Genomic DNA, 13,293 nt, shown 5'->3' on the forward strand with positions numbered 1-13,293 from the left:
AGTAATCTTATTTTTATAAGTAATATTTTAATTCTAGCATGACTTTATAATAGTATCATATTTACCAAGTTATTAATGATGAGGGGGAAAAGCTTTTTCTTTCATTTAAAAAAAATTTTATACAAAGGGGATATTAGCAAAAATGAAAAAGAAAACCTACCTTTCTAGAGAAATAACAGTTTCAAAGTCAGACATTGCCAGCAACCAAAGTTTTAGTTCTGCGTAGAGTATGCCCCGATGTAGGAAACAACCAAAATTCTCATAGCCATCATTTATGAGAGCTTAAAAATAAATGTGTATCTGTTATTCAGGTTCTGAATAAACATATCTGAGCTATATTTTAGTCTATACCCTTCCTCCTTCTTTTTAACATTATATAAAATAAAACAAGTCCACAATGAGTGTATTTACTTGAAGAGTACAAAATAGTCTTCATCTAAATCGTATTTGTTTATAAGTAACAGTGTGCTATCATGGTTCACAAACTAGTTAGAGCTGGAGAGAATACTGATAGTAATCTAGGATTGGCCGCTCACTTTACAGAAGAAATTAAGGTCCCGTGGGTACACTGACCAAGGCTGTGATGCAAATCAATGGCAAGGAGAGGCCTAGAATCTAGACTCTAACTTCTGATTCCTTTCCATGGATTGCAGTCAGAAGAGTGCCATGGCCCTTGATTGCCCTAATGGAAGACATGAAGATAGTCGTTTGCTAGTGGCCAAGGAACAGGCTCTAGTACAAGTCCAGACTGGGGAGCACGGCAGAGTTCCAGCTGACACACATAAACCAGGATTGGCAGCTCAAAGAGGCTTCACCAAGGGAAGCAGAATTTGGAGTTTAGGCAGATTAACTTGACTATGCATGTCCCAAATAACAGAAGCACGGGGCAAAAAGAGCCTCCTCTCAATACCCAGGTTTGTGCCCCTTGTCAATAACCAGTCTAGGGGTCATCTCACATCTCCTCACTTACTGATTCCCCTGTTCACTTTGAAAAACATGCTACTGACTGGGATGGGTTTTCTATGATATTTGATCAATGTCTTCTAAGCTTCTCAAGCTTCTCAATCTTGCTCCAGCTAAGAAGGGAAAGTTTTTCCCCAAAACGTGCATTGTGCTCACAGTCTGAGACACAAATATTCACGGTACTAGATTTTGGGAAGTATACCTAGTGTATAAAAATGGTCATATAGATTAAGTAATCACTTGCAGGCAATCTGACTGTTCAGTTTACAGTATGATTGGCTAGCAAGGAGGAAGTTAGCTGCAGCTGGTTGCTCTAGAAAAATGGAAAAATTCCTCCTAAGGAAAAAATATTAGAACTACGTAACTTCTCTGTGCCTTGGTTTTCTCATCAGTAAAGTAGGGATGACATTATCACCCCCTTATAACGTTATTTTGAATATTAATTGAGACATTCCATATATAGTACTTAGAATAATGCTTGACAAGTAATAAAATGCCCAATAAATGTTAGATATTATTATTAGCTTAGAAAAATGTCCTGAAGGTCCTTTTTTTATTGTGGAAAATACAACTTCTTAGGCTAGACTAGGGGAAAAAAATTGAGGCCAAAATCAAGCTGGTCTGGTCTGAATAATTACATAACAAGGATTTTGTATTATTGTAATAACTAAGAAAAGCAGGGATGAGAAGTTCAAAATGTGGAGAAGAGGAGAACATGAGAAAGAGGCCTTCGGAGACCTGGGTGAAAGGGGATGGCAGATGGACAGAGCAGACAGAGTTAGATAAACTTACAGAAACAGGAATGTTTGGCCTTCAGTATTAAATTGTCTGTGCTAACTTTACCCTTTCAACCCTAAAACGTCCAGAAAGGGACAGTAGCCGTAAGGAATTAATGGGTAAGCAAAGAAATGGAGAATCAACCAGAGGGCAAAACTTAGCTACAAAGATTATATGAGAATTAACAGGAATCCCCAGTCCTCTCTTCCAAGAAATACTGGAACTAGAAGGGAGGGCACTAGACTCCTCCTGGCACCAAGGGTGGGATTTGAGTTAATTTATCTGAATACCCATGGGAAGGGTGGCCTCAGAACGCAAATGTCCTTAGAGACATCCAATAGCAATCACCCTAGATTGCCTGCCACGAGGAGCACTGACTTCTCTTTGTGAGCCTAGTTGTGTCTTCGTGTCTAAATGTTGCCTTATTTGGGATTCTAGCACTTGGCACCCAGGTGAACACAGTCATGTTTGGAGTGTTGGTGGAATTTGCTGGTCAGGATGGGCTCATTTATTGAGCTGAGGACTGTCTACTGAGCACTTACTCTATACCCAGAATTGTGCTGGACATATTCATATACTAAGAATACACGGATAATAGACTAAGGAGGAAATGGTCACTATTAGCTGTTGCCATCCCCTTACTAAAGATTCTCAAAGCCCATTTTTGGTTTAAGGATTTAAAAATTCTGAATTTGACTAATCATGGGCTTGAATTATGTAGTAGGACATAGCCCACCAGGAAAACTCACTACCATTTTAGTAAGCTGACTAGGAAATAGACATAAATTTCCAGAAATGTCCTCAGAACTCAAGATGTAGAAAGATTTCTTTGGTATGATATTCTCTTTTTGCCACAATTATACACACACGTAAATATATGTATACTCACTAGAAACAGTTTTAGTTAAACTATTGTAGCTTATATCTGAATATATATTATATAAATATACATTAAAATAAGTACATATACAACTACATAATAATATGCATATTCCATTAGTCATCCCAGATTAGCATTCCGCTCTTTGAAAGTGATATGCTGAATCTCAGATCAAATTCCTATATATGTGCTATTGAAGACAAAGTACCTGAAACACTATAATCCTGTAGCGCTCTAAAAGGGTTACTCTTTCTAAATATGCAGGCTCTGTAATAAAATGCTAACCAGTTATTGGGATCTGAGTGAATTGCAGCAGAAAAATCTTGAGTTGCTTGCTTATAAAGGTGCCGTTTAAAATATGCTTTCCCTCGGTATGTCCTAGAAAGAGAAAAGAAATTCATTTTAACAGGTATTGCGAAATATACATTTTCTTTTTCTGGCAATCCTATACAACTAATTTCATATTTTAAAATTTGTGATTGGTCCTGGCTGGGTAGTTCAGTTGGTTAGAGCATCATCCTGATATGCCAAGGTTGCAGGTTCGATCCTTGGTCAGGGCACATACAGGAATCAACCAAAGAATGCAAAAATAAGTGGAACAGCCCTGGCCAGTTTGGCTCAGCGGTTAGAGCGTCGGCCTGCGGTCCGGAGAGACCCGGGTTCGGTTCCCGCTAAGGGCACATACTTCGGTTGCAGTTTGTCCCCGGCCCTGGTTGGTCGTGCGGGTGGCAGCCACTCGATGTGTCCCTTCATGTCGATGTTTCACTCTCTCTCTCCCTCCCACTCTATCTGTATAAAAAATGGAAAAATATCCTCGGGTGAGGAAAAAAAAAAAAAATAAGTGGAACAAATCTCTCTCTCTATCTCTCTGAAATCATGAATAATTTGTAATTATTTTTCCTTGCTTCCCAGGAAAGTTTGATCACAGTTAATAGCAAAGAGGATATAAACATTTTATAAAGAAATCAATTATACTTTATTGTATATGTAATTATATGCTTATTAATAATATGCTCCATATTAATTATTTTCTTACTAATTTTATTATATTTCCTATATTTATCAGAAATGTGTGTCAATAAAATAAGTATGAGCCCTGGCTGGTTTGGTTCAGCAGTTATAGCATCGGCCCATGGACCAAAGGGTTGAGGGTTTGATTCCCAGTCAAGGGCACATGCCAGGGTTGCATGTCTCTCTCTCTCTCTCTCTCTCTCTCTCTCTCTCTTTCTTCCTCCCTCTCTTCCACTCTATCTAAAATAAAATAAAATAAGTATGAGATCTTAAGATTTTTATTATTTTTGAGTACCCTAAGTTATACAAGATTGTTCTATAGAAAAGTCAAATTATCCATTTTGAATAAAATGGGCCTCACTGGGTAGAACTGTCATGGTATTTTCCCCTGACACTGAATATATGCCCAAATAAATGTGAAGCTGCTCTCCATGGGTAAAAGCTATTATATCAGTTGTGTGAATTGGATTCTATCTTCATTAACTTTACTCCAGTTTTGAAATTACCATTATTATTGACTTATACTCAAAATTATCACAACTATAACAATTCCTGAAAATCTTGTTTTCAATCACTTAATGTAAAATAAATAAGCTTTTAGAAATAAAGGAAAAACAGAAGGAATAGCTAGTAGTTTACCCACTCTGAAGAAAATAAATACGGGGGGAAGATAAAACACACTTAAAAAGTTTATAGCATTATGAAAACAAAAGGAATTTGGAGAAAAGAATGCATCCCTCCCCGGTCAGGATGGCTCATACACAAAAGGGTAGCGGGTTCGATTCCCAGTCAGGGTACATTCTAGAGGCAGCTGATAGATGTTTCTCTCTCACATCCATGTTTCTCTCTCTCTCTCTCTCTCTCTCCCTCCCTCTCCCTTCTTCTCTCTAAAAATCAACAACAAAAAAGAAATAATGCAGCTGGTATATTGGTAGGCTGGTAAAAGAGGTCTTTCAAAAGCACTAAGCATCCTGAGACCCAGGACATTTTATCCTGGTGAAAAATACCTTTTTTTTTTTAACCCAATCTTTAAAAAATGTTTTATTTATTTTCTTATAAATCCAAGAATTTTATATTTAATTTTAATGATTTCTGATTGCTAGAGGATATTACTATTTTTCAGCATATATATGATTCTGAACTTAAAATCTTACAGAATAAACCTGAAGTAATATCTTTGTGGGGCGCTATGAAGTCATGTCATTTCTTCAAACACACTGCTTTTGCATCTGTTCCTTTTCATTTTGACTGCCTCAGTTCTTCAGACCCTCATCTGAAGTGCTGAGCTACAGTGACCCTCAGCTCACACCTGGGCTACTATTTTCTCCATTTCTAGTTCTAGAATGACAGGATTTGATCATCAAATAATCAAGATCTCTTTTTCAAAAAATGTTCTACAGCCCCTGTTCACAATGGGATAAGGCCAAATTCTTTAAAATGAGATATAAGCCCCATCCTTATAAGATAATAGCGTCTTAACAGTACCTTGAATTAACAACCTTCTTGCTCTTCTCCAACTAATGTAATGCCTCCCTGTAACTAATTTCCCTTTAAATCAAGAATAAGTAGAATAGACCAATAACGAGGGAAGAATTTTTAGAGTTTCAGAAAAAATTTCCATCTCTTCAAATGGCATCATTTTAGAAGTGAGTTTTTTTAAACTTTCAAAGAACAAAAATTATCCAATCCTAAAGGACATATTTTAAGAAATGAAGAAGAAAGGTATTATTCATTTTGAGAAAGGAGCCAAATTCTGAAACCAAAATCTGACTATGAAACTAGTGAACAATCTTACTATGAATATAGATGAAAAATCTTAAAGAAAGACAAAGAGAATTCAGTATAGTTTAATAATGTTCAACTGAAAATATATAATGGTCAAAAGGCATTTATCCTTCAAAATTAGCCTGCTAACATGAGATTCTTAGAAGTAGATCACAGGTAAAAATTTAAACAGGAATAAAACGATATTCCTTTGAAATAATTAACACAAGGCTTGAACTTACAACTATCATATTTTTTGGTAAAAGTCAAAGGCATTTTCATTAAATTCAAGAAGTGAAGATTCCCATTACCACTAACGTGCTTATTAAGTTAAAGTCAATGCAATGATCAGAAGAGTTGAGAGATTAGAGTCGAACAAAAATGGTAATACAGGACACTCCAGAACTCCATCCTTCCACAAAAATCAATGGATAAGCTGGCAGAAACTGTCAAAAATGTTTCTTGGAACTCTGGGATCGAATTCAAAACTTAAAACAACCAGAGGAATGCATAATAAAGGGGAAAAAACTGCTGAATTTTTGTAAAAGAGCTCTGTGATCTTCTAACTTACCCTGTTTCCCTCCCCCATCTCCCAGCTCAGGGGTGGCCCTGAGGACAACCACCTGCATTCCTGGTGCAGGCTCCCAGTACAAGAGGGAGCAACACAAATCTTGTTCCCAAACGTTTGTGGCAGTGTGTTTCGACCCCTCTGGTGGTTCGCTGAAGGATTGGCTCAAAGATTTCCCTTTGTTTTGTCTGCCTTGGAGCTTTCCCAGGGCTGGTGTGGCTTCCTGGAAGCTATTTATCAAAAACATTTAAAAGTAAATGTAATAACTGCCGCCATCTGGAACAAGGGATACCCGTCGAGGCAGGCAGTAGGCAGGCCAAGCAGCCTGGGAAGGAGGAGGCTGGAGAAGGAGATGCGTAGGGAAGTGAGGGCTGTAGAAAGTTTCCACCTATTGCAAGGACTCTAGAAGGCCGCGTGCAGGCCCAAGCTGGAAGCATGCACAGAAAAATAATGAAGAAAATAAAAATTCAAACCCAGGGAGTTCATGCAACATGCCCACCAGTTTGGCTACAAGTTGAAAGTCATAATAAAACCTAGTGCTGGTGTGGAACTCACATACACTGCTGACAGTACAACCGCTTTGGAAAATTCGTCAGGCCTATTAGCTGAACACTTGCATAACCTATGAATCAGAGAGTCCACTCCTCTTTGTACATCTAACAAAAATGCATATATAATAACCTTCCGTTATCTGTGGGGGTTACATTCCAAGACCCTCTGTGGATGGTTAAAACCCTGTGTTTTTTCCTATATGTACATGCCTATATTAACTTTAATTTATAAGTTAGGCACAGTAAGAGATTAACAATAACAATTAATAATGAAATAGAATAATTATAATAGTATACTAGAATAAAAGTTATGTGAATGGTCTCTCAAAATATCTTTTTTTTTTTTATCCTTACCCTAGGACACTTTCTCATTTTTTGTTCACATTGAGTGGGAGGGAGAGAAAGGAAGAGAGAGAGAGAGGAACATCAACGTGAAAGGCACACATCGAGTGGCTGACACCCACATGACCCAACCAGGGCCGGGGACAAACTGCAACCGAGATACATGCCCTTAGAGGAAACCAAAGCCAGGTCTCTCTGGACCGCAGGCTGACGCTCTAATCACTGAGCCAAACCGGCCAGGGCTCAAAATATCTTATTATACTATATTCACCTTTTCATTTAGAGAAATCACTTTCTGGCTTCTCTTCAGCATATCTGAATTGTCAGCATCACTACTCTTGTACTTTGGGGACGTTATTAAGTAAACTAAGGGCTATTTGAACACAAGCACCTCAACAGTCAGACTGATAACCCAGAGGGTTACTATGTAACTTACAGGTAGGTTAGCATATACAGTGTAGATACATTGGACAAAGGGGTGATTCACATCCCAGGCAGAATGGAGCAGGACCGCACAAGATATCACCACACTACTCAGAACAGTATGCAGTTTAAAATTTATGAATTATTGCCTGGCTTGTGTGGCTCAGTGGTTGAGCATTGGCCCATGGACCAAGAGGTCACTGGTTCGATACCTGGTGAGGGCACATGCCCAGGTTGTGGGCCAGATCCCCAGTGGGGGGCATGCAGGAGGCAGCCAATTGATGTTCGCTCTCGTGGATGTTTCTATCTCTCTCCCCCTCTCCCTTCCTCTGTCTCTAAAAAGTAATAAAGAAAAAGAACTTATGAATTGTTTATTTCTGGGCATGTCCATTTAAAATTTTCAGACCCTGGTTGACCACAGGTAACTGAAACCAAAGAAAGCAAAACTGTGGATAAGGGGGAACTATTACATAAGTGTACCAAGAGACATGTACAAGAATATTGAAGGAAATAATATTCATAATCATAAAAAACTAGAAACACTCAAATGTTCATTAACAGTAGACTGGATAAGTTAATTGTAATTAATATATTTATGCAACTGAATACTATAAAAAATTAAAAGGAGCATGAACTATTCAGAGGAAGAAGCAATATGTAAAAGAATATATTCTACTTACATAAAGTTCAAAAAATCAGGCAATTCTAAACTAAGAATGTTTGGGGACACATACTGATGTGATGAAACTATAACGAACTACAAGGAGGTGATTAAAATGAAAGTCAGGACAGTGGTAACCTTCTGGGGGAAGCAAAGGCACAGGAGAATTTCAAGGGTGCCTACAATGCTTCTTGACCTGGTGATAGTTACACAGGTAGTTATACTGTGATAAGTCATTAAGCTGTACATTTGCATGTTGTACACTTTTCTGGAAGTGTGTTTTATTTTACTATAAAAATTTTAATATTAAGTAAAAATTGTGAGTGAAAAGATGAGCAGGTATGACTATATAAACATTTTTAAAACCTCTTTATAACAAAACTTGTATTAAAAGAAAAGTAACAAAATGAGACCTGTGTTATACGCAACAAGGTTGGAAGAACATAGTTTAATATTCAAGTTACAGTAAGATATTACAGAAATCTTAATGAACAAACAGTTCTCTGCACTCAGTGAATACAAAGTATATAAAAATATATTCAAAGAATAGAAACATAGGCCAATATGTTAAAAAATGAATAATGTAACTAGCATTTAGAAAACGCTAATGAACTCTAAATTGTCATTTATGCTTATTAAATTAAGCACTCCAGTTAGGGTATAAGTAAAGATTTTCATTCACTGGGAGCGTTGAAAATAGATATGCTATTTTTAAGGGGCTATCTGGTGTGTTTCAAGCAATTTTCTTACCTGAGAATGTATTCCAAAAAATATTATACTTTCAAAAATCACCTATAAAAATAATCCTTACCTTGCTTGAGAACTTTGGGGATCTACATTTAACAAGGCTGTAAAATCCTGTATGGCAGCATTCCAGTTTTCGTTTTCATAGTAAAACATTCCACGCTTAAGTAATGCATCTATTCTTTTGGGATCATACAAAATGCACTACGTGGGGAGGGGTGTCGGGTTGGAGAGGAGACACAAAAACATGTCATGTAATGAAAAAACCATAACCCCAGAACAAATTAAATGGACGACAACCACATTTTTAACTTCAGATTATATAAAAGCAATCTACTTTAGATGCAGAAATGTTAATATTTGCATTTAAAAACCATGTCTTTAGGAAATCCACTTATCATCACATTCTAGAAAAAGGAGGTTTTCTGAGAACTAAATAAAACAGCATATACAAGCAACTAAGGCTTTCGCCCACTGAAATTTTTACTGATAAAATTTCATAAGTGAATTGTTCAACTAGATTAGTGTTATATTGGATTTATCTACTTCATCTCAAGCATAGCCTCAACATTTTATACCAATTAAAGATACATATATTAGACCACATCAAGGCTTATTCAATCAAGTAAAATATGGATTAATCTAGTCCCTAAAATGGTAAAAACAAATGAATTGGCATTGGTATGACTCATTCCTTTCACATTGACAAACAGGCAGTGGAATAAACAGACTAAATCATTGTATACTCAGTCATAAAGCTCCCCACCTATTCATATTGGGGGAAAAATGGAAACACAAAGATTACCAAGTATTTTTAAAACAGGGAAATAAAACCCTAAAGATCTTTTTTTTGTTGTTGTTTATTTTTTTTAATTGATTTTGGAGAGAGAGAAAAGGAGAGGAAGAGAGAGATAGAAACTCCAATGAGAGAGAACATCGACTGGCTGCCTCCTGCATGCCCCCCACTGGGGATCTGGCCCACAACCTGGGCATGTGCCCTGACCGGGAATCGAACTGGCGACCTTTGTTGCATGGATCGACGCCCAACCACTGAGCCACACTGTCCAGGCAAAACCTAACAATTTTAAAGTTTGTTTGGCCTCAAATTACTTCATTAATCAGTTTTTTTTGAACTATTGGTGCCCGATGGAGGAAATGAACAAAATAGATAATCTAATGATTTCAATATCTTTAAAAGAAAATATTGAAAAGCTTTTATTCAAGACCAGAGGTTACCAAAACTTACAATATCCTCTTGAAGCAAAAATGATGTTAAGTATATGGCTAATCATCAAGGATAAAGAAACAAGGCAGTTGGGAAAATGAAAAGGTAAATTATTTATATAACTTCTAAATTTGCAATTGTACTAAGAATGAAGAATTTAGAGTTGAAAGTCAGGAGACCAATCTCCTGAATCAGAGGAATATTTTGCCTGACTATAGTGCCTCCGTGTACAATTCAACCAAAAGTTCATTTCCTCAAGGAAATTCCCTGATATCCCCCCACCAAATAGAACTTACTCCCCCATCTTTTTATTTCCTTTATAGGAGTCATCATAATTTACAATTATATATTTATGTATGTATTTATTTCTTTAACGTTCTGTCCTTTAAACTGTACGCTCCATATAAGCCAGAAGCATGTCTGTTTTATTCATGAAGATTTATTCACTACATCGTAGAATGCCTTAGTCAACAACATTTGTTTGTGAATGAATGAATGAACGAGCCAGTGAGCACAGCTTCTTTTGGAGCAGATGGGTTTGATGCAGAAGAGACTCAGCTTTGTCTCAAAGTTAAGTGAAAAATGATTTTTTTATTGCTTGAAGGAAAAAAAGATTTTCTTAACCATTGTTTTATGGTTGAAGAGGAGAGAGCTGGAAAAGTCAAGAGCCCCTCAGAGTTGTCTTAAATGCTTCAATAGACAACTCTTTAAATCCACTCATTCATTAATAATAATAGCTTTAAATTTTTGACATAGTGGTAATATCAATTCCAGGAATGCATGCACTAGGTCCTAACCTATAATAACTTAGTTTTGATTAAACAACATATAAGAAAGAACTTGAACAATTTGCTATAATAGTAGGACGAGGATATCATAAACTAAAATATGTGACTAACGGCAGTATTATATGTGATACAACTTACTGTAGAAAAGTCATCGATGGCCAGTAGTTTGTTTGTTATCTCATACATCTCACCCCTCCTGAAATATATATCAGCATCCGTGGGCTTGCACTTAATTGCCTGGGTATAGTTTAGAATTGCCAGAGTAATATCTTTTTTCCCCCTGTAAATTTCTGCCTTTGACAAATATGCCTCTAGAGAAAATATAAAATGTACAAATTAGAGTTACAGTCCTTTTATTAACAATGAAAATGTTTAAAGATTAATCCCTCTTTCTCCAAAATGGTAGTCTTAGAATAATGTTTCTCTATTATACTTCCTTAATGATTTAATGCAAGGGTTTTTATTTTCTCAACAATGCAGAATTTATTGGATAAATATTCATTTATGATTACAAGCATTTTCCATTTCAATGTGAAGTAACAAAAATTAACTATTACCTTTTTTTTCAATCCTGAAATGTTTCATTGTCTTTTAGTGTTTGTAATAAAAAGTTAGATTTTGATGGCACAAAATTTTATGCAGTTTTAGCAAAGATCAACAGAGATAAAAACAAAACAAAACATTTATTAAGCTCATGATACATTCTAGGGGTATATTGTGGATGCTGGTGATACAAAGGTGAGTAAGACATTTTCTCACTCCCAGAAAGTTTCAGGTGTAGTCGTTCAAGTTGGTTCGAGTGTGTTACACAAGGTCAAACGTGGAGATTTCATCCAACCAAGAAGTCTTAGGAAAACTACAACTGTAATTCACAGATTTGTGGTCAAGGAAATACTTGTGAATCACTTCTGCAGCCAAAATTTTTAAGTACATATTCTTCTTGTGAAATAAACAGTAAGCAACCAAGTTATCGTAATGTATACAAAGGATACTAACACTTCACGTAGTAAATTTAACTTAGGGGTGTCACCTGTTTGGAGACTTAGGTCTATGGATTTACATATCTTTATAATACTATTAAGTGACCAAAGATTAGGTAAAGATATAATTAATATAACTGTCTGCACATATAACCCACCTGCATTATTTTTATTATATTTATTTATATAATTCAAGTCATCCAAAGCTTCATGAACTTTGTCTTGGAAAAGATAAATAAGATGCCGGTGCCAGTAGGCATTGAGAAACAATGGTTCCAAGAGTATAGCCTAGAAGATATATGTCAAAACTCAATTAAAGTTGATTTATTAAAAAGGAAGCTATCCTGTCAAATTTTAAACACTATTGATCCCAATGGCTTTGTATGTGTATGATATAAAATAGTATTTCTCAATCGGACAAACAAAATCTAGTGCTTTTATTTTATTTTTTGGTATATTTTATTTAAATTATTTTTGTTACAGATATTTCTCCTTTCCCCCCCATTAAAACCCTTCTCCCGATCCTTCCCCCACCCCTGTGACAACATTGTTTATGTCCATTGGTTATGCTTATATGCATATAAATTCTTTGGTTTATCTCTTCCCTCCCCCCACCTCTAAAGTGCTTTTAATATTTATTATTTGAAAATGTCAATAAATATAATTTTACAGTCCCAAAGGTACACTACAAATACATTGTTCAAAATTTTAGTAAAAACGAATGGATAATGATATGCAAGTGTAAATTGTTAACATTGTCATTTTGATTAAATAAAACTTACTTCCTGTAGGTCATTCATAGCACTCTGTAACTTCCCCAGTTTCCTGTATAGAGCTCCACGCCTACAGTATGAAAATGCAGGATATATTTTGTTGTTATTTATTTCTTCAGTCAAGATCTTCACTTCGGATTTATAATGTTCAATGACCTCTGGAGAAAGACCAGACTTCAAAGAATCACTCAATTCTAGTTTTGGTGGTTCTTTCACTTCTTCAGGCAAGTCTTTATGAACCAATATTTTAACAACTTTCCCTCTTGAAGTTTCCTTCTGAGGTATATACTTAGAGAACACATCAAGAACCCATGTTCGATAGTCATAATTTTCTGGGATTCCTCCCTTACTTTGGGCAAATTTATCAAAATTTAAACATGAAGGTAGGCTGGGACACCGAAATTGACGTTCATATAGTGGAATTTTGAGCAAGTATTTCTTCTGTCCAGGAAGGATTCCATGAGACGTTGGCCTAGTTTGTAAAAGAGTGTCTTTTAATACAATTATTTTTATAATCAATGAATCAACTCAGCCACAAACAAAATTACTATTTCTCTGTTGTGCATCATTGTTACCCAGAGACTTGCTAAACATAGATTTCTAGTTTATTTGCTGGGGTTTGGTGGTCAATTACCAAACTAAACCACAGGAACAGAATGGCAGTCATTAGATTTTAACTCACAAGGATCTGTGGCAATAGCTAAATGACCACAGATCCTTAGAAATACAATGGCTGGACAGCCTGCTAAGGTATTCTTTGACTTACGCAGATGAAAACCTTCTAGGTCTTCACAACCTCTTACCCAGCTCTCAGATCTAAGCCAGTTCACAATCTAAGACCTT

General features: G+C 36.1%; 1 protein-coding gene across 1 annotated transcript in view; it reads right to left on the reverse strand.

The window, feature by feature from the left end:
* The window catches only part of TTC6 (tetratricopeptide repeat domain 6), a 242,117-nt gene that overhangs the window by 39,160 nt on the left and 189,664 nt on the right, over nucleotides 1-13,293 (reverse strand). Inside the window, exons 13-18 of the mRNA XM_036244812.1 lie at nucleotides 12,460-12,922; nucleotides 11,836-11,965; nucleotides 10,836-11,008; nucleotides 8,752-8,888; nucleotides 2,829-2,998; nucleotides 161-281 (exon numbers count right to left, since the gene is read on the reverse strand). Coding sequence (XP_036100705.1) covers nucleotides 161-281; nucleotides 2,829-2,998; nucleotides 8,752-8,888; nucleotides 10,836-11,008; nucleotides 11,836-11,965; nucleotides 12,460-12,922 — 1,194 coding nt within the window. The remainder of the gene's footprint in view (nucleotides 1-160; nucleotides 282-2,828; nucleotides 2,999-8,751; nucleotides 8,889-10,835; nucleotides 11,009-11,835; nucleotides 11,966-12,459; nucleotides 12,923-13,293) is intronic.

Source organism: Molossus molossus, unplaced genomic scaffold (genome assembly GCF_014108415.1).
Source record: "Molossus molossus isolate mMolMol1 unplaced genomic scaffold, mMolMol1.p scaffold_m16_p_1, whole genome shotgun sequence".
In the NCBI taxonomy this organism is placed as follows: Eukaryota; Metazoa; Chordata; class Mammalia; order Chiroptera; family Molossidae; genus Molossus; species Molossus molossus.